The 22,315-nt window shown below is 44.3% G+C and overlaps 1 protein-coding gene across 2 annotated transcripts; it reads left to right on the top strand.

Moving 5' to 3' along the window:
* Window positions 1-1,669: 1,669 nt before the first annotated feature.
* On the top strand, window positions 1,670-22,237 carry per1b (period circadian clock 1b). 2 transcript variants are annotated; one of them, XM_072717219.1, is made up of 20 exons: window positions 1,670-1,897; window positions 10,864-11,669; window positions 12,578-12,825; window positions 12,940-13,061; window positions 13,496-13,697; window positions 13,784-13,978; window positions 14,065-14,143; window positions 14,233-14,339; window positions 14,633-14,786; window positions 14,893-15,127; window positions 15,623-15,731; window positions 15,836-15,989; window positions 16,123-16,241; window positions 16,457-16,603; window positions 17,242-17,541; window positions 18,252-19,108; window positions 19,226-19,409; window positions 20,213-20,405; window positions 20,517-20,667; window positions 20,809-22,237. In XM_072717219.1, exons 2-20 carry the CDS (start codon window positions 11,320-11,322, stop codon window positions 21,085-21,087), a joined length of 4,185 nt encoding a protein of 1,394 aa, XP_072573320.1. In that variant the 5' UTR covers window positions 1,670-1,897; window positions 10,864-11,319; the 3' UTR covers window positions 21,088-22,237. The 2 variants fall into 2 exon arrangements, with proteins under 2 accessions (XP_072573320.1, XP_023651506.2); XM_023795738.2 differs by having other exon boundaries at window positions 15,833-15,989.
* The last annotated feature ends 78 nt before the right edge of the window (window positions 22,238-22,315 follow it).

Here is a 22,315-nt window from a genome sequence, read left to right as displayed (position 1 = left end):
TTTAGAACCTTAAAAGACAAAAATTACACCACAGCAGCTGCACACCAGCCTTCTGCAATACTATCAATATGTGGTAAAATGCTTTTAATTGGAGATTGTGCCCTTAGCCATATGGACAAATCACAGCCTAGTTAAGGGTTTGACTGAGAAGTTATTCTGGGTAAATGCAATGTGTATTTCTATTCTGCAACACCAACCAGTATACAGATAGCCAGATATGTTAGTCTTCCATTAATTCTCCTTCTGATAGTATTATAGACCAGAGTGAGTCTGCACAGCCCTGCAAGGAAGGGAGGATCTTGTACCTGTCACTCATTTTTTGCACTCAAATCATCAGGAACACCCTTGTTCCTGATGGAAAATGTCCTCTGAAATCTGGAACTAGACAAGTGAACTTCCATCTGTAAGCATGTGCTTCTTTGATGCTCATTTCCAGTGGGGAAAAATATATCTTATTGTTTACTGTATAAGGCTGATCAAAGTAATGAGTTTGTTGAAAAAGATCGTTAGGCTTTATGTGACTAGTGCTCTTTAGCAGGGTGACCAGAATATGTATGGTTGAGTTTTACTTAGTGCAGCTGCCTGGGAAAAGAGTTCTGTACATGTGTTTTGGGTATGTGGGATAATATAAATTGCAATTTCATGTCTGTATAAGCAAAACTAAGTGCCTACTGATTCAACCTGCACCAGGTTTTACATTTGGATCTCACAATATTTACATATTCACAGAAGACTTCCACTAAACAGAAGGCTAACGGAGATACTTCCACTCGCCTTCTTCTTTGCAAGCATTCGTTGTCCCTCCACTCCCAGAGCCGCGTGACTTCTTGGGGTGGGCAAGGAATAAACTAAACAACGTCATGGTCTAACACGTGGAGTTCTGCATGCGAGGACTGCTTCGTCCCGTAATGACACCAACAGCGGTGCGCTTAAAAAGCGTACGCCAGCAGGATGTCGTTCTGCTTTACAACTGCTAAGTGACATGGTAAACTAATATAGTAAACAGTGTCAGTGTCGAAATACCTTTGGAAATGGCCTAAAAATGTTGCAGCTTAAATGTAAAATCTCTATCATCAAAACGAAAAGCTCACACATAATGTCGTCTTCGTTAATCTTTTTTAGTTTCTTAAATGACAACATTTATTTAAAATGTAATATATAGCTCTAATGTGCAGAAGTAAAATTTGGGCAATTAATATGTGTAAATAATAATGCCACGCAAGGTTCTTCAACCGTGTATTAATTAAAGGCGCTTATAAATTTGATGTTTAATTAAATAATGATTATGTTTAAAGTAATTTAAATTGAATTTACAAATGCAGACTGGTCATAGAGAATAACAGAAAATAAGAAATAGCTTATTAATGTCAACGATCACATAACTAACGTGTACACCTGGTCTGAATTGATAGTTGTTAGCCTTTAATTTCCGCCTTACAAGCATAATACCCGATCTATCGTGCGCACTTATTTGGCATATTACGATGCGTTATGACAGCGGACACTTCTGTTTGCGCTCTAGAGCAAGCAGGCAGCAACGTGACAGCAGAGACTCGTGCAGCAGACTATGGCTTACTCAGCCAATGGGTCGACTGGTGGGCGTGGTTTTCTTGCCCGAGGAACCAATGGGTTCTTAGGATTTAGCGCAAATCGTTAAGTGCAAAGGCACGTGTACTTCTCCGTGTCTGCTGGCGTGGGGAGGCAAGATTTGTGTTGAACAATAGGCAGTCATAGGAAGACGTCAAGTCAACTAGTCTACCCGTTCGGAAGGAATATGCTAGCTGGGATTAATGCACCTGTCTAGCTCGCTACTTGATTTTAAGTATATTAGTGATCTAACGAAGAACGTTAAAAGGATATTATACGCGACAAATAAGCCAGACAATTCAACGAAAGGGTAAGATTAACTTTGGCTAACTGTCAATGGGTGGTGGTTCTCTGTCATCAGCTTTTTGTTTGTTAATCTGATTGCTGCCTACTAGAATTCGATTATATATTTACGGTTTTTAGCGTTGTCAGTTAGTTGATGCTGTGTAGTCTGAACAGTGGATATATAATTTTAGGCTTTACGACGAGGGACTTACGGTTTCAGTGGACTCCATTAACTCTATTGGCAGACTGATCCCGTGCAGTTTACACTAGATGGCCACATAAAGTGGCCGGAGTATAAAATATCGCAAATAGAATACTACTTGTTGGTTACTGGTCGTATGAATCTCGATAGGGTAACTCACGTGTTTGTAAAGACTCGCTTTGTCCACCTACAAGTGCACATAGCTTAACCAACGTTCGCAACTCGCTGGCCAGCGAACCTGCGTGACACTTCGTACACTTCTTTTGGTTTCTATTTGTATTTCAAAATCCATAACGCATTTTACTTGCATGAAATACGCCTTCTGTGTTTGCTATATTGATTTAGTCGTACCGTATGGATGAGACGAGGGCGGTAAAAGTTTACCTATGTATTTTTCATAATCTGCGTATGCCCTGATTGTACTTTGCGTTTAATGTGTCTCATTTCACATTTGCTGTGTGTTATCTGCTCTGTTGTTGTGGATCAGGTAGGCCTTATATACCGATGGGCGTCTTCTTTGTAATAATAATAGGACGCGTTCACGAAACGCAGTCACAAGGTAGCGCGCGTGGAGTCGCCTTCCCAAAGTCTACAGCAAATTTCGTTCAAGTTGGGCGTCTACGAGAGGCGTGACAAAAACAAGCGACATATCCCTAGCATTTAAATAGCTATTTTGTGCCATATGCATGATGTCGAATTCTTGTGTCAGATGGCACAGCATCATGATCAGTCTTTCTCTGACGATCGGACCCATGGTTTTGATTTAAGGGAAGACCGCGTCCGCCCGTTTTGAGAGGCGCCTGCGCTGCGTATGCACAAGCAGCGGCGTGTTGCGCAGACCTCAAACCTATGTGCGGAGCCGTAACAGCCAGGCACACGTTCCAACACGAGGAGCGCGCTCTAAGGCGCACGAGCTGATCCCCTGTAAGGATCTCAGTCGTGCTGAGCAATTGGATAATTGTAATGCATTGCATTGACCTAAAAGAAATGTATTAAGTGGACTAACTCTGGTTTGCAGCTTGTTTATATTGGTAAGGAGGTATGATTCGTTTTAAGAATTCGGTTTAAGAGGGGAAAATGTAAGCAAAGATTCCATGTAACCTACGCATTTTATACTTGCTTTTATATACTTATTTGTATACTGCTGGTTTCCTGCAGTTTTGCAAAATTATTAAATAACTGCATTATTAGATAACTTAATAACATTGTTAACCAAATTTCTAAAAGAATTTTAAAGTACAAACTGAATATAACGATAAAGACCATACATATCTTATTTTAAACAATAATTATTAAAAGTTATTTTACGAAATTTTACATCTGAGTGCATTAGCTGCAACTAAGTCAATGTATTTTTTCCGATATTGTCGTTATTATAGTAGTGATCAGCTTGAAGCAGTTTCTTAATCTGATCCTGGAAGTTAAAATTGCAAATATCTGTAAAGTGGTGCTATCATTGAACAAAACGAATGTAAACAGGAAAAGGGCCATGTCTGGTATTGGACTATGCAAAACACTTTTTAACGTATCTTCCCAATTTTTTCTATTTACCTGTATTTTCTTTAAAGTAAAATGCTAAATTTTAGCATTTGAGTATTATTTCTGTGAAAGTCATAAACTTGGTTTATAATTATAAATGTAAGCTATTTCGTAATATATGCGTCAAAAGAAACGATAAATATTGATTCATAAGGGAGTTAGTTGCAAGCTGTTATATAAACATTAGAAATGTGGTTTTGTAGGCACCTTATACCACTAGTCTGCTCAGAGAGGGGATTTACTACTTTTGGTCTCAAGAAAAGCAAGATTTTAAGTGCAAGTGAAGGTAAAAGTGAACTTTGCACTGATCTGTAACTCTAACGCTTTGTTAAGGGGACATTTTTTTCTAAATGCCCCTTTATACTAGTGGTTTTGAAATCATTTTGGATCTTCCCATTGGACATTAGATTAGATTAGATTAGATTAGTAAACTTTATTGATCCCACGGGGGCTTTCCTGTGCATTCTTGTTACACCACCCATTCTCCTCTCTGTGCTGCATGATGGATGGCCATAAGTAACAACTCACCGCTCATACGGTTCCCCTTGGGAGGTGGAGTCTGGAGCATGTCCCATTATTGAATACGTCAGAGAAGAACAAAGCCAGCCTGTTGATAAGCTCTCAGGGTGCGGGATCCCACCTGCCAGGCAAATCAGCTGGCAGGATGTACCCACATGTGATAAAGGCAGTGTAACAGTTTAGGGAAGTGGGGGTGCTTTTGAAAAGCTAGGTTCAAGTACCAAAACTGAATTCATTTACTTTTTCCTTGGACTGTATTTTTTAATTGAAATGTATGCTAAGCTAAAAATAATGAGTGTTGGCCTAATGGATCCTGATGGCTAGGCAATTCCTTACCTGCTGTAAGGGTCTCATCACTGCTATTGCACATTCGCACAAAGGCTAAGCACTAACATGATGAAAAACTTACAATGAGCTGTAAATATCTTCACAACTCTGTTTTTTTCCCCTTCCCTCTCACCTGTTTTGTTTGTTTCCATTAAAAACAATTAGTTATAACAATAACTCCATTCCCTAGGTCTAATTTCCAAATGATGAAACTGGGAAAATTTAAAGGATAGCATTGGGCAGGGAAAAAAATAGTAAATGAGATAAGGTGTGTTTCAGGAGGGCAAAGTGTGTTACTGCCAGTAAGAGGGGCTGCAGGAGCGATGTTGATGGACGCAGAGTAGATGTTCCTAACACTGGACCTTTTCACTGGATTGTTCACTACAGAAGCTCTTCATTTCTATATTAATAAAAATATTTTGCTAAAAAGTCTCTTTGCCTACTGTTTCAGTAGTCAGTTGTGTACTAATTAAAATATGAAAGTAAAGTGATTCCCCGGCTATCGCGCAAGTTACATTCCAGACCCATTAGCGATAGGTGAAAAGAAATGAAAGACCATATAAATAAATATGTTTTTATAGTTTAAGCCTTAAAATACCCCTCCCACATGCTTTAAAAACATGTAAACTTATTAAAACATACTTTGTAAACACATATGAGATGTGGATGTCGGGCTAAGGATATGAGTAACATAATAATAATAATATGTAATGTATATGTATATATATATACACACATCGCAGAGAACTGTGATGCATCGGGGAAACATATATGACATAGCAGGGGCGCGATAGCTGAACCGCGATATAGCGGGAGATCACTGTATATCAAAAAGCTGCAGTTCGGATTTAGCCGCACATGTCACATAGGATGTGTGGGCTTTTCCAGGGCTCGCAGGCAGGACGGAACCCAAGTTTTTATGTCTGCAGAACTTTTGCATAGATCCTTAGCTGTTGGTTGAATTAATTTGTATAGCTAGACCTATTACTTGAAAAAGTCTTAAATAACATTTTAAACATTAAAAAGTTTTCATAATTGAGTTTATCATGTTATTTGATTCTTAATTATCCAATACCAAAAGTATATTTACCTAATATTTTTGGAACAGTATTTGTTGAGCGTTTAACAAAACAAATTGCAGGTTTATTTAATATCTTTTGATTCGCTGGACTGAAATTCCCACTGACCCACAATACTTTGAATTTTCAAAATAAAAAAAAAGTCTACAGCGTGACAGACACAAAGAAAAAGGGTAGCAGCATAATGTGGTAATTCTGTCCGGTGGTAAACGGTTGGATTTTTAGCAGCCTACGCAGTTTCACTTTACCCCAGATTCCCTGTTTCAGGAGTGATGGCAAACCCTGGTTAAAATCAGACAGGTAAGCTTGGGCCTCAGTTTGAGAAGAACATCCAGATGTGGAATTAGCTGTGACTGAGACTCCTGCCAAATTGAGCATGGTTCATCTCAAAATGTATGTGTTGTAATGTCACATTAAGTAACAGCTGGCTGTAATCCTCTAGAAAGGTTTAAGTAAACCACCAGAATAGGACAGGGGTGCATTGTGACTATGTAGATACAGCAGTTTTATAGTCCACACAGATAAGATGTAACCATTTTAATGTTTAATTTCCTATTGCACAACATGGCAAAGACCTTCAATTCTAATGTGGTATGGTAATAGTTGGAAAGTCATTTTTTCTCGATTTGTTTTTAAAATTATTATTATTATTGCCTTGTCATTATTTCTTTGAAAAACCAAACTAATATAATACAGTGAAATGCAACGATTTTCAGCATTTTTCAGTTTGTGTCAGTAAAAAACATGTGGCTCAACATTTCATGAACTTAAGATGAAGGTTTGCTTATATATTTGGCATGTGTGTCAAGATGTGATTTTCTTCAGAGCACTCCAGAGGCGTGTAAGCAAAGAGCTGTTCTCCTGACATCCTCCAGAGAAAGGTTTAGACCCAGAGGTTCACCAGCTTTGGAATTATCTGTAGGATAATGTGGGATGAGGAAAAATGTAGTACTAATCCAGTAATCTTGGAAAATCCCGAATAAGAATTCATGGCAAATAAAATCCCAAATAGCTGTTTAAGTTTTGATTCATTTTCTTATTATATGCAGTGTGATCATAAAGTGCATTGCGGCATCAAATCTTTAACATTTTTTTGCATTTAATTCATCTAGGTTTATATAGTTAACATATTTATGATGTGGATGGAAATAAATTTGGGCCATCGTTTAATTTTTTTCTTGTCAAAGGCAATCAGGCGTAAGGTGTCATTGCTAGCTCACTCAAACCAAGTAATGGGTTTAACCTTTTATATGTTACATAACTTTGTTTACAAAGCAGATTATATAAGTATCAAAACGTGTGATTTGTTGCGTCATGTTCCCTTTTATCTGAAGGGGAAAAAATGCTTTGGCCAAAAATCTGATACCTTTCATTACAAAAATGCTGCACATGAGGGAGGGGCAAATGTCATGTGTCATATGTACCTGTTTACAACATGTTACATAACACCTGCCACATTTTAAATAATAACGTAACAGCGGAAAAGGGTGTGTTTCCTCTTAAAATGCAGTTGGCACTTAGCATTTTTGATTGTATGAAGACTGGAATATTTAAATATGACTAGCGCACATTTATGCATACTGCTGTCCTGTACGTAGTTTCATTTATTTATTTGTTTATATTGACCTTTTTAATGTATGTAACAGCATGTAGTACTTTTACCTTGAGCCAAACAGCGTGTATGCTATGAATTAAATTGTAATATTGCAGTAAAATATTTTCATAGGACACGGGAAAGCTGGGTTCAGTGAAATGTAAATGGCGTGCTTTTTTAGCAAGATGGTCGGGAAAGCAGTCTCCAAGTTTCCCTCTTACTAGCTGCTTTAGCAAGCACATTAGCAGGTGGCTGGGCTGGGCTGGGAGAGAGACTGCAGTCGAGGGCACGTGTTTCATGTGTACCCATAGTAGGGCAGCTGAGTCAGGTCTCCCAACAGCCAATCAGATGTCACGCTGGCTGCTGGAAGCCATATAGTGGGCGTGATCAGGTGAAAGGAAGGCGTTACGCGCCAGCCCCGAGCGTCCGTGTCCGCGTGCGTCCGTGCGAGTGTGCTTGTGAGCGCACCCGCGCGCGCCCGTCACTCGCGGTGCCCCCACCCCGAGGAAAGAGCCATGGCAACAGCCGAAGGGAGCGCTGCCTCCAGGAGTAGCACGTCCGCGCATCTCTGTCGTTTAGGGTAGTAATGCGTGCGGTTGTACGTATAACGTCATCGGTGTTGTGTGTTGATGCGAGCCGCCGCGTTGCATAACCGGGACTTCCGCTACCGAGATCTCGCTTGGCGCCACATGTGAATTTTTTTGGTGTGCTCTGCTGCACTTCACGTGTACTTCCACATGCAGCTTTGTTTTACCCTTTATATGACGACATGAAAGTTTTTGGTTTTTAGTGTCCAAACATGCAAGTCACGTATGACTTTGTTTTTGAACTGGTTTGATCACCATTTATGAAATATATTTTTGTAGATAAAAAAAATTGATCGTTAATGTTACCGTACAGTTTTCATTTTGATGATTTTTATAGTGACTAGTCAGTTGTAGCATAATATGCCTGAACATAGAAATCCTGTTTTTCTGATACAAGCAGAATTATTTTAATGCTTATATGTGTCTCAAATATACTGAACTTTACATTTTACATTTGAGTTATATTTCATTTCAGGTATTCAGTGTTGATTGCTTGGTTCAGTTGTACTGGGAAGGAGCAAAGATGTGGGCTGTCTCGGGGTCCCCTGATTTGAGAAACACATGCCTAAAGTGATAACAGTGATAATGCAAAGCAAAGAAACCTGCCTTTATAATAACACAGCCATATACACTATACAATCAGTTTGACTGACACTTGGAATATGTTTCACTAATGGTTTTGAATCTCATTTATGTTATGAACTTTTATCAGCGTTTTCATTTTCTGTTTACCGAACAAATATTAGTTGTTTGGAGTAGCATATATGTATTAATAATGAGTAAGTGGAGGAAAGGAATGCTGTTATGTCTAGTATTAAGACTCTTTATGTTTTATACCTTTATGAAACATTCAGATTCTTTATAGCTAACTTAATTTTTTTGTAGAACTTTATTAATAATTTCAGGGCAATTCTATGCAATGGTGAGCCTTATGAAATGTGAGCACAGGAACAGAACTATTTTTAAAAAAATGGACTTAATTCTATATTTTACTATATGTAACCTCTCTGATCAAATTTTAAAGGAAATTGCATCATATATAAATGGGGCACCCATACACCCAAATCTGTTTGTTTTTTCTGATCTATTTATATGAATAAACATTCATAAGGATGCATTCATAAGAGCTCGAAGACCCTCCCACATCACTTAAATCAATAGTTTGGGAACATTCTGATTTCCAAATAAATTTCACAAACACTGGAGGAAGAGTAGTTAAGACCAAGACTCTCTGATTTGTCATTTAAGGGGCTTTTCTCAAAAAATTCAGACAAGCCTAAATCTTTATTTTACATATTTATATTTGCAGTGTACAAATATGCATTTCTTAGGTTTTGTTATACAAACATTTCAGCAGACACATTAACTTTTTTTGGTTTACGACGGTTTGTAATGTTGTTTGCGGTTTTAGTAATAAACAATTTTAGAAATAAAAAATGTACCAAAATTGTGCCGAATCATGAACTCAAAATCATGCAAATTGACTCGTTGATTCTGAGCTTTTCCACATCTTGGATGCATTTTGAATTTTGTTTACCAGTATGAGTCTATCACATCCATAATGCTGGACCTGCCCTTCAGTTCTTCAGGGTCAGTGAGGATGCTGTGTAATTGGCTGTAAAATCACAGTATTTATATACTAAAAGGAATATTATTGCATGCAGGATTGACTAGTTGCATTTTTAAAATCTGGGTAATACTTTACTTGATGGGGCACAAATAATATATTATTATACTATTACTTATGTATTAATTAACCACAAACTGCATCTTGGTTACATACTGATTTCATGTTAATTCATCGTTAATGAATCGTGACAGATGTTTTATCCCAAGCAGTTACTATATTTGTTACTATATCTGTTAATTCTGTAAACCCTTGTGAACTACTGAAGGAAGAAGTAATGAATAACACAAGTTAAATACTGATCTCATGTTTGTTCATCTTTAATGAATAGTGATGCATCATCTCAAGTAGTGACTAAATTTGTCCAGGATTTGTTTATGATTTGTACTTGTAACGGAGTTATTACTAAATATTTGTGCCCCATCAAGTAAAGTGTTACCAGGTCGCAGAGCAGGGGAGTACCTGGTAATCAGTATTTGCAATGGGGTTGTAGCGATACAGTTATCCCATGGTTCGGTATGTGTCATGGTTTTTGGATCTCACTGACGGTTCGGTTTCAGTATGTTTATAAATAAGATAAAAACACATCACCCTTTAATTAAACAATGGATTATATTTTTCCATATAACAACTCTCCATTTAGAAAAATAGCAGCACAGTCTCTTCTGTATGAAATAAATGAGAGAAAAATATTTGAATTAAAAGTGCTTCTTAACTTTGATAACCTGTAGGTGTTTTGTATATACTACTTTAAATGAATGGTGTACATAGTGTGTACAGTGCCTGTACAGACAATATGAAATTCATTTTTGGAAGGAAACTTTTGGAAGTTTTAGGTATATCACTGTTAAAAAAAGAACCACAGGCAAACGCAGCACAGTAAGTGTAGATGGATAATAAATACAGACACTCCTCACTTAGTGACATGTGTAACGACCCCCCCGGACTTACGACCAGCTATCTCACCTGTCTTTATTATACGACGTACGAGAACTTTGGCCGTAGAAACGGCAGCGTGGCGTATCAGCATCAAGTAATTATGCAAATTACAATTATGCAAATTAGTTGGCATTTCGTTTACACCTTTTTTGATATTCAGAGTAAATTAAAAGGATTACCTATATTTACAGTATGCAAACCTAAGTAATGTATATTAGAGTTGAGGCTGGTGTGGGTTTTGAATTTCATCACAAACGTGGCACATTGTATATGAGTGAATCTAACAACATGGACAAAGATGATTATGATTGGCTTGGAAAGTGCGATACATGAGCAGTGGCAGGTCAGCAGTGGCAGGTCAGCAGTGGCAGGTCAGCAGTGGCAGCAGGCTTTGACTATTTTTTTTCCATAAAATATGCTAGATAACTTGTACTCATTTAATGTCTCCCTGCAGGTTTTATGTTGGTGTCCATTACTGTTTAGAGTCTCTGGAAGATTCTAGAAAAATTGTACTTGAAGTAAAATAAATAATTGTGTTGGTTTAAACTTTAGCCCATGTTGTTTTGTCTCCTTTACAGGTCAGTTTGAGACCAAGGAACCGCAAAACAGAGTGATGCTGGAGCAAGAGAAGGATAGAAAACGAAAAAGATAAATGTTTTTGTAGTCTTTCCCTTGAAGAGCAGTTCCGGTTGTTCTCCTGCCTGCTCTCTCTGCTCGGATGGTTTTTATCAGTAACTTGTTCTGCTAATAAATATAAAATCACATTTTTGTGCCCATCAGGGTGTCATTACATATAATCACAGAAACTTTATAGAAATAAGAAAACCAGATGCTTTGATTACATTTTGAATAAAAAACTTCACCAGTTGAAACTGCTGGATTGTGCACATAAAGCAGATGATACTTTCATAATTCTACTAGCAAAGCATTTTCAAACATGATTCCATTTTGTAGTCAGACCAGCCCGACTTAATCTGGGAAGCTGAGAATTTTTTGAAGAAGCCAAAATCAGAACAAATTTGTTTTCCTTTAATATGAGTGATGACAATTCAGACTCCGCCCCCAACAGTGACCCACGGGGCACAGGGGGAGGAGTTGGGGAGGAGACCGCCCCCAGGGCTCTCTCTGGCTCTGGTGAGACTGGGGCCTCCCCCACGGGGATCCAGGGGCCACGAGGCTTATCTAGGCAGCGGCCAGGCACTCAACCAGATGACACTGATGCCCTGTCTAGCGGGAATGACTCAGGGGAGCGGGAGAGCGAGGGCCGGATGGAAAGGCAGAGCGGATCCCGGGGACGTCAGTCCACCTGTAGCTCCCAAAGCTCCTCAAGTCACATTGGAAAAGATTCTGGCTTAATGCTGGAGACCACAGAGAGCAACAAGAGGTAAGGAAGAAGAGGGAATGAAGGGAGAAGAGCATGGGATAGGCTTCATCTAGGGCAGGGGTGGAGAACCTGTTCCATGGAGGGCCGGTGTGGGTGCAGGTTTTTGGGATGACCTCTCAATTAGCCAGTAATAAAGCAGTCGTTCTCAACTCCGGTCCTGGGGACCCTCTGTTATCGGCTGATTGAGAGGGCATCCCAAAAACCCGCACCCACACCGGCCCTCCATGGAACAGGTACCCCACCTCTGATCTAGGGAGAGGGTGGTGTGTGGCTGTGCAGGTTAGGATTCTGTGCCTATGATTGGAAGGTCAGCGCTTTAATCCCAGAGCCAGCGGAGTGATTTCATAGTTGGGCCCTTGAGAAAGGCCCTTAACCCCAATTACTCCAAGGACCGCTGACCCTGCTGTCTCAGTATATGTCATTTTGGATTAAAGTGTCTGATAAATACATTTTAACAGATATGTAATAAAATGGCCAGATTTTACTCATTACAATCACGTTTTTCTAATGTGTTTTTGCATTTGCTGCAACGCTGCGTCTCCTCAGAAAGGGAGTGGTAGAATATGTGGTGTGACGGCAGCTATACGGCTGAGCAGCTCCAAATATTATCTGCTAATGATAAATCGTAGAAACTGCTCCCCCCCAGGTAATGGAACGAAGGAATGATTGATTAGCAAGCAAGTAGGTATCTAGAAACTGGTTCCACTGCCTGTTTCTATCAGAAAGTGAGTCACCTGGGTTCACCACAGGGCCAGGTCACGATGGGAGGTGGTGGTACGTGGGCGGGCCCAGGGCCACCTTCTGGTGAGCAGTGCTGGTAGATGACACATGGCTCTGGAGAAGGACCTAGAATTTTTTTTTAAAAGTTTTGAATGCACCCTCCACTCATGCCCCCCAACCTTCCGCAGCTCCAACTCCCACAGTCCGTCGCCTCCCAGCAGCTCTGCGGCCTACAGTTTGCTGAGCGCCAGCTCCGGGCAGGACAACCCCTCCACCAGCGGCTGTAGTAGCGACCAGTCGGCCCGCGTACAGACGCAGAAGGCACTGAGGAAGGCCCTGCGGGAGCTGAAGATCCGGGTGCCGGCCGACCGCAAGGGCCGACCGGGGACGCTGGACGCCCTCAAGTACGCCCTCAGCTGCGTCAAGCAAGTGCGAGGTGAGGCGCTGTATATTTTTTCCAAAAGGACATTGTTTGGTAATTAAAAATGAGATTAGTTTAAGGTCTTTGTTTTTGGTGTTCTAAATGTGCATGCATGTTTGTGTTTTACAGCCAACCAGGAGTATTATCGACAGTGGAGTGTGGAGGAGAGTCATACCTGCAGTCTGGACCTCTCTACGTTCACTGTTGAGGAACTGGACAACATCACCTCCGAGTACACCCTCAAAAACACAGTGAGTATCTCAAACACAAGATCACAGTGCCCTAGCTCTGCTACACCCTCAACAACAAGAGTACACTCTACAAAACACTGAATCCCAACAACATAATGCAAAAACACGTTGTTATTGGGTTAGAGTAACGCATTTAAAAAAACAGCATCTCAACTTTGAGACCTCAACGGACTGTATCTCTCCCTTGAGTGTACTCTACAAACACAATATATAACCTTAAAGTAGAGAATACCATAAAAACAAAGTGAGTACCTCTCCCTAATCTGTTTGTGTCCTCTATAGACTTAAAGTCTCCTCTGCCCCCATCCCAGCTCTGTCTTTTGTTGTGGGGGGGCAACAGCCCAGTTTTTCAGTTTTAAATAAAAGAGACAGACTGAGACTCTTGCATTTTCTGGATGATCCTTTAACGGTGCCCCTCCCTGCTTGTCCATCAGGACACCTTCTCCATGGCTGTGTCCTTCCTGTCAGGGAAAGTGGTGTACATCTCACCACAGGGCTCTTCTCTCCTGCGCTGCAAGCCAGACACCCTGCAGGGGGCGCTCTTCTCTGAGCTGCTGGCCCCTCAGGATTTGAACACCTTCTACAGCAACACGGCGCCGTGTCGGCTGCCCCTGTGGTCTGCCTGCATGGGCTCAGGTCAGGGCCTTTTGCAAATGTCAGATCGTAAATTTAGATAGGCGTGGAGCCTCAGAAAAGCAATGCCTGCTCCCTTTCTGTCACAGGTCCCTCCCCCATGGACTATACGCAGGAGAAATCCATATTCTGCCGCATAAGTGGCGGATGGGTCTACCAGGGTGCGGTGCGGTACTACCCCTTCCGCCTGACCCCCTACAGGCTGACCCTGCGCGACTCGGAAATGGCTGCCGCCCAGCCATGCTGCCTTCTCATCGCTGAGCGGGTGCACTCGGGTTACGAAGGTAAGCTCCGCCTCCTCAAGCCGCATGTGCCGTCTCCGTCTCCCTGTGCTCTGTCTGAATCGTGTCTGCTCTTCACTCTGTCTCAGCTCCCCGTATCCCTCCCGATAAGAGGGTCTTCACCACCAGCCACACTCCGAGCTGCCTCTTCCAGGACGTCGATGAACGGTGAGTGCATCTGTGCACGTCGCGAGCTGGTGTGTTGCTTCCGAGCACGCGGGTAGCAGGGGTTTTGTAACGGGGCTGTTGTGTGGCAGGGCGGTCCCATTGCTGGGCTACCTGCCCCAGGACCTGGTGGGCACACCTGTGTTGCTGTATCTTCATCCTGAGGACAGGCCCATCATGGTGGCCATCCACAAGAAGAGTGAGTACCCGACCTTTGAGCCTGTTAGCGGACTACTTCTCTGAATGTTAACGTGCTAGCATCTTCCTGCTCTAAGCTACCAATTACAAAGCAGTATGTGTTGTAAAGCTAGCATGTCGCTAGCCTATCGCTGGATCTTGAGTAGAGCTGTCCATGAGTCCATACTGATTATCTGCCAGCAGTTAGGTCTCTTAATGCGAGCCCCACACTAACAGCCTAATAAAACAGGCATGCCATGCATCTGTTGTATTATCATGGTTCCTCTTCTGTCAACCCCTCTTCCCCTTCCGCAGTCATGCAGTTTGCAGGGCAGCCCTTCGACCACTCCCCCCTGCGCATGTGTGCCCGCAGTGGGGAGTACCTCACCATCGACACCAGCTGGTCCAGCTTCGTCAACCCCTGGAGCCGCAAGGTGGCCTTCATCATTGGCCGTCACAAAGTGCGAGCGTGAGTTTGTGGTCCCCTGTTTGATGCGATCAAAGATGGTCTATCTCACTAAGCTCTGTTTTGCCGTTATTTGACGTAAGTGACGCCGTGTGTATGTTTCCCACAGGAGTCCCTTAAACGAAGACGTGTTCAACCCCCCTCAGGGTGGGGAGGGCCGGGCCATGGTGCCCGAGATCCACCAGCTGAACGAGCAGATCCACCGAGTCCTGGTGCAGCCTGTCCATGCCAGTGGCTCCCAGGGCTACTGCAGCCTGGGCAGCAACGGCTCCCAGGAGCAACACATGAGCGCCGCCTCCTCCAGTGACACCGCAGCTGAAGAGACTATACAGCTTCGCAAGCCCGTGAGTCCCAGACGCTCCGTGAGTCCTATACACAAGCCCGTGAGTCCCAGATGCTCCGTGAGTCCTATACACAAGCCCGTGAGTCCCAGACACTCCGTGAGTCCTATACACAAGCCCGTGAGTCCCAGACGCTCCGTGAGTCCTATACAGAAGCCCGTGAGTCCCAGACGCTTCGTGAGTCCTATACACAAGCCCATGAATTCCAGACACTGTGAGTCCCATAAACAAGCCTGTGAGTCTCAGACACTCTATGAGCCCTATACACAAGCTTATGAGTCCCAGATGCCCCTTGAGTCCTACACACAAGAGCATGAATCCCAGGTGCTCTGTGAGGCCTACACACAACCCCTCGAGTGCTTGTCATTCCCAGACGCTCCCTGATTCCTGTGTCCCCCTACAAACAGACACAAAGATGTATAAGAGCATCCTTTCTGAGAACATCACGGTACACTTCCGGTACATCACTGTAACCCTCCCCCCCCACTCCACTTTCAGATGACATTCCAGCAGATCTGCAAGGACGTCCATATGGTCAAGACCAATGGTCAGCAGGTCTTCATAGAGTCGCGCAACCGCCCCCCACCCCGAAAAAATCCCAGTCCAGGTAAGTGTACAGCAGCTAACCTTGGTGTGCCTTGGCACCTCTGCGTTAGACACAACCCCCCCCCCCCCCTCAACATGTGCTCTCCTCTCTCCTGGCTGCAGCAGCAGTGGGCACCTTGGGAGCCTCAGCAAGGCCAGTCAGGGATGTTAGCAAAGAGGCTGCACTTCCATCAGAAACGCTTACAGTGGAACCCGTGAGAAAGGAACCACCGACTACCTACTCTTACCAGCAAATCAACTGCCTGGACAGCATCATACGGTGTGTGTCTGTCTGTGTCTCTGTCTGAATAGACTTTATTCACTCGACCTAATAAACGGGCATAATCCAGTCAAATGCAAAATGAACTTTCCGGCGGCGTTGTCATGTCCCGATGTCATGTCCTGTTTTCCAGCTACCTGGAGAGCTGCAATGTGCCCAACACTGTCAAAAGGAAGTGTGGCTCTTCCTCCTGTACAGTGTCATCCACCTCCGATGACGACAAGCAGAAGGAGTCATTGGGCACCAGAAAAAGTGAGAAGACTGCAGCCTCACCTCCCTACCGCGTTCTGACCGTACTGAATTGACATTCCATTGACTGCTGCAGCTGAAAGAGATTATATATCATAACCTTATACAAATAAACCTCTTGTCAGCCTTCATATATGTCTATCTAATGTCTCTTCTAACAACCCTCCCTGTGCTATGTTTCACTTTGCATTGCTATCTGTTCGTGCCCCACGCTGCAGGTGCGCCGGTTGCCCTGGGGGCTGATGGGAGCGCGCTGCCCCCTCTGGCACTGCACAGTAAAACAGAGAGTGTGGCGTCCGTCACGTCGCAGTGCAGCTTCAGCAGCACCATCGTCCACGTGGGCGACAAGAAGCCGCCAGAGTCCGGTACGCCTGCACCCCCTCCCCCGCCCACATGCCCTCTCTTACCTCCCCTTGTTAAATAAACCCTGCCCTCTCCACGTCCCCTCCCCAAAATCTGATAGGCTCTGCCGTCTCTGTGTGACATCCCTCTTGTCCTATATGCCCCACCTCTACTTTTTCTCCTCCCCTAAATCTGGGGTGTTTCTCAATATGTGTACTTTACCGTACTTGTGTTCTCGTGTACCCCTTTTATGCCATCTTCCATTGCCAAAGTTCCAATACTTAAGAACAGTAGTACAGAAGACGGTAAAAATCCCCAGATGTTGTTATTGCCCCGCTCCAAATATCAAGGATACATCCTTTGCATCCTCGGCAAATCCCATGATTCATACCAATCCCATGATTCATAGCTCACCAAGATTGTTCTTGAGAGGCAAGTTAGCAAGACCGGTCTTGCCAAGACCACAAGTAAGATCTTTGTGTTTTTTGGTATTGAGAAACACCCCGCTGACTCCTCGCTATGTTACCTCCATCTTGTTCTGTTTGCCCTGCCACTCCCTAGCGGCTCTCATTGTTCTGAAATGCTCTAATGATGTTCTATAAATAATCAGATTTAAGTAAATCCTGCACCTTCACTGAACTTCTCCTGTTTCCTCAAGCAGACAGTGTCATGGAGGAGGCCCCGCCTACTCCTACTCAGGCCCCGCCGCAGTTGCCACCACCTCCCCCTCCTCCACCCGTGCCTCAGGCGTCAGCAGCTCCACCAAGCCCTGCTCCACCACCGGCAGACAGTCGGAGGGGGGCTGCGGGGCGGTTGGGCCTCACCAAGGAGGTGCTGTCAGCGCACACACAGCAGGAGGAACAGGCCTTCCTCAGCCGCTTCCGGGACCTGAGTCAGCTGCGTGTTTTTGACCCCAGCTCCGCCCCCCAGCGCCGCCACACAGCTGCGCCCTTCGCCAAAGGTAGCCACTTGGGGTGGAGGGGCTAATTGACGTGACTTCCCTGTATATGGAGATTTGTCATCCAAACTGCCCCCTAATTGACTGATCTATGCTAAAAAGTGCAACATTAAATCCCATGTATTTGGGAACCTCTGACATACTCCATATAGTGAAAATTTGAATTGTTAATTTAGGGTGCAAAATATAGGAAGTATCCCTTTTTTATATAGAAATTGTCAAGCTGTAAGGTCCTGTCATGTCCATGCCCGTGAGCCGTCTGTCATCTGTAATTAATTGGAAATGCACAAAATCCATCATAATGGAGAAATAATTTATCACCATCGTAGCTGAATTGTTGTTCAATGAATGATTAAAGAAAACAAGGCTGAACATTGAATTCATTCACTACATGCTGTTCCTGTAAGCTGTTGTTTAGAATAGTAGGCACATCGCCTTCTGACAACTCATGTTGAAATACATTCTAAAAATTCGAGTCACTGTTATGAGTGATGTTGTGATGTGTGCAGTTAAAGTACATCCGTCTTAAACTCGTGGCATGTAAGACTGAATCCTGGTTCATGAAACTCAAAGAACCATAAGATGTAGAGGGCTTGAGTAGATTCTGGTCCAGGAATTAGCTTGAACTTCAGTTAAAATCATGTTCAGCTGTGTAATATTAAAGGGAATATACTTGTGTTTCTCAGTACTCAGTCTTATTGTCCTCATCTCAGGGGTGCGCAGTTCCAGGGATTACCCTGTAGGGGGCAGCAGTGGACGCAGACGTGGACGAGGAGGCAAGAGGCTGAAACAGCAGAAGACGTCTGATCAGAGCAGTTCTCTGGAACTAGGGGAGGCCATTTCAGGCCAGTTAGAGGGCATGGCGGGGGCAGCTAAGGGCCCGCACCCTCCTTCCCTGCTCCCAGGAGCTGCTACCTCTTCCTCATCCTGGCCAGCCTCTGGAGGCTCCCAGGCCAGCCTGCCCCCTGTGACTCACCCTCCAGGGGTCCTGCCAATGTTCCCCTTTTACCCCCCTACCTTGGCCCAGCCTCTGGCCCCTGCCGCCCCTGACCCCCTCCAGGCCAGTTTGCGCTACCCCCTGCAGCCTCCCCCATCTCTGGTTCCCCCAATGGTGGCATTTGTTCTGCCCAACTATATGTTCCCACAGCTGAACCCACCCATGACCTCAATGCCCCAGCCCTTCTATAACCCAAATCCTGGTTTCTCGTACCCAGCTCCTGCACCCGTACCCCCAGCTGCCCCTCCAGCCCCCGCCACACCTGTCCCAACCCCGTGTGCCCCGTCACGGTCCAGCACACCCCTATCCTTCAGCCAACCACCACTTGACCGTGAGGAGGCGGAGTCTCCCCTCTTCCAGTCTCGATGCTCCTCCCCTCTCAACTTGCTGCAGTTGGAAGAGTCACCTAGCAACCGGCTAGAAGTCACATCAGTTCTGGCTGCCACCCAGCAGACCACACCTCCTGTTGGAGGGGCTGCACAGGAGTGGACAGGGAAACAGGGAGGCACCACTGGGGGCCGGGCATCACCCAACCAAAGCAACGGGACAGGAGATTCCAAAGAGAATGAGAATGTGAGTCCATGTGAATTTATGTAGATTAGTTGTACTTGATTTAAGTTCTTCATAAATGTATTTTATTGAAATATACTGGTTTATTCAATATTAGTTTTCCTTCCTTTGTACATCCAGGCAGAAGCAAATGAGTCCAACCAGGATGCCATGTCCACCTCCAGTGACCTCTTGGACCTCCTGCTGCAGGAGGACTCCCAATCGGGCACTGGCTCGGCCGCCTCGGGCTCTGGGTTTTCGGGGTCCGGTTTGGGGTCCTCGGGCTCTGGCTCCAACGGCTGCAGCACCTCAGGAAGTGGAACCAGTGAGTCCCCCCCCCCCCCAACTGTGCTGGACCAAAACATAAACTGAACAAAACCTTGCCTGTGAGTGCAGGAATAAATGGTGCAAGGCGAGTAGAGCAGATATGTTGCGCGCAGAGGTGTCAGGTCACAGATTGGGCTGAGATTAGGTGCCGCACTGAGCTCCTTATGTCAGCCTCCCCGCCTGCACACAGTAGCTGTTCTGCTTCATTATCCTGCTTCATTATCCTGCTTCACTTCCTGCTTGTCTTTCCCTCGGGTCCTCAATTCTGCCATCAATCAAAAACTGCAATTATATAAAACAACACAGCTGCTCCAAATATGCTGTGACTCTGCAGGGAGTCCAGGCCTGTATTTGAAAGGTCGCCGGTTCAAATCCCCAGGCTGGCAGAGTAATCATATCACTGCTGGGCCCTTAACCAAGGCCCTGACCCTCGGCTGCTCCTCAGGAGCCAGATAAAGGGCCTGACCGTGCTTTCTGACACCGCGCTTCCCTCTCACCTGCGTATGGCCTGTGTGTGTCTCTCATGGGAGAGCACCATGTGCAAAGATTGATATTTAATTTCACTTTCTCACTGTTCAATGACAATAAAATGCAATATTCATCATTTTAACTCTACAGTCTTGGTGGAAAATATTCAAAATGAAAACCACCATGTAAATATATCCCCATCTGGGCACAACAACAACAGCAACAACAACAACAACAACAATATTAATAATAAGTGCAGGTGTGAATTGTCAGTTGAGTTAAGCAACTGTCTCACCTCCTTCATGACCCGGATGTCTGATGTTTTGCCTACAGGAAGCAGTCAAAGCAGCCACACCAGCAAGTACTTCGGCAGCATTGACTCTTCTGAAAATGACCACTCCCGCAGGCAGCCAGTAGGGGGCGCCGCCGAAGAGCAATTCATCAAGTATGTCCTGCAGGACCCCATCTGGCTGCTGATGGCCAACACTAATGAAAAAGTGATGATGACCTACCAGTTACCCATCCGGTGAGCTGTCGCCCATCACAGCGTAGCTCTGCTGATGCAGGAGTGAGTAATGTTCAGGAGTTTGGGAGGAGGGCATTTGCAGTGGTGTTCTGACCCAAATCGCCCCTCCAGGGACAGAGACACGGTGTTGCGTCAGGACAGGGAGGCACTGCGTTCCATGCAGAAGCACCAACCCTGCTTCACAGAGTTGCAGAAGCGGGAGCTGAGCCAAGTCCATCCGTGGATCCGCACAGGACGCTTGCCCCGGGCCATCAACGTGTCTGTGAGTCCCTCTCTGGTGCTGCACACACCCAACCAATAGCCTTTCACAGCTCACAGTGTTTAAGTGACTAGTTCTCAGATGATGCCGTATGGAATGGAGATGTTGGATGGTTATGATGAAGGCTTTTCTTCTCGTCCTCAGGCATGTGTCGGCTGTGAGTCTCACCCCTCTGTCCAGGAGGCCGCCCCGTTTGATGTGGAGATCCACGACATGGAGCTGGGCACTGTGCTGGAGTCTGCCAAGGAGGGCAGATCTGCACCAATCAGTGGCGCTGCCTCGGTCACAGCCATGGAGGAGGAGTCAGAGGGTGGAGCTACAAGCACCCACCCCAATGACCAGGAAATGTCAGTGGAGGAACAGGAAGTGACCTCACAGGCCAATGAAGAAAAGCGTCCAGTCTTGGCCAGTATGGCCAACTGAACTGGGGGGAAGGCTGATGGTGAAGGATTAACAGGGTGCTGGTTAATAACAGCTTGCTGGTTAATTTAACACTTTGGCTGTCCTGCCGACTGCCAGTGAATCACTTCAGCAGAAGTGCATGTGAATAGAGACCATGTTATCTTTTATGCCTTTGGCTGGCGTGTGGTCTGTGGGTGTCAGTGCTGACAATACAGCTCCCAGCTCTGTACGCGCCACAAAACTTCCCCACGCCGCTTAGCACAAAATTTAAGATTTTCATCAATTTTACCTAAACTGGCCGCAGTTTGTTGTTGACACTACTTTCCAAGAAACTCATCTCTGAAAAAAGTGGAAAAAAAAGAAAGAAAAGAATGAGATAAAAGGAAAAAGCCGATCTATCCTTGCTACTTGGGAAGAATAGTCAGTCCTGAGCCTCTAGTCACTCTGACCAGATAATCATGGAAAGTTCAAGTGTAAACTGATATCTATTCAATTTTTATTGTATCTACTTTTATTGTATTTATTTTATGCTTAATTTCGTGGCTCAGTGAAAGGCAATGAAATTGCACTAGGAATGTTATTAAACGGCTAAGAAGTAATGAGCCCCAGAATGCACTGCCCAAGTCCCAGAATGCACTGCTTTCCCTAACAAAATTGCGTCGCTGGTTTTTGCCCAGATGGAATTTACCACAGCTTTTTTTTGTTAAGCACCAATTTAAATTCCCAACTGTTTTCTTGTTTCTACTGATGTTAAACTGTTATCCCAAGGTTTTTTTAGCCTAAGAAACACAGATTAGACCAAATGTTCACAGTTTTTTAAAAGTATGTATATTTTTGTATGTTGTAAATAATATTAGACATTAGGAGTGTTTTCAGATCCACAGCACAGATTGTGACAAGGAGGGAAAAGCAAATGGACATAGGAGTAGGGAAAGTCATTTCCATGGCACTTGGATTGTAGGAGGATGTTCTGTACTCTCCGACCTGCAGGGGGCAGCAGCCAGCACTGATTTCAGTGAGCAAGGTTGTACCCTTGGGTCTCAATGTCACTTTCTCTGTAAGTCCTGCAGTCCCACTGTCGTGAGTGGAGTGTGATTCTTCATTGCATCAGTGGTCAAGTTATTTTTTGTGATTTAATTTTTTCTTTTTCTAATAAATGTCATGAAATACATGCCTATGTCCATTTTGTTTCAATGGAATTTTAATTGTGAAAAATGTTTAAATAGTAACGGCTGCATGGTCACACACG

Source organism: Paramormyrops kingsleyae, chromosome 10, assembly GCF_048594095.1.
Source record: "Paramormyrops kingsleyae isolate MSU_618 chromosome 10, PKINGS_0.4, whole genome shotgun sequence".
Lineage (NCBI taxonomy): Eukaryota > Metazoa > Chordata > Actinopteri > Osteoglossiformes > Mormyridae > Paramormyrops > Paramormyrops kingsleyae.
This window is presented reverse-complemented; position numbering and strand designations above follow the sequence as displayed.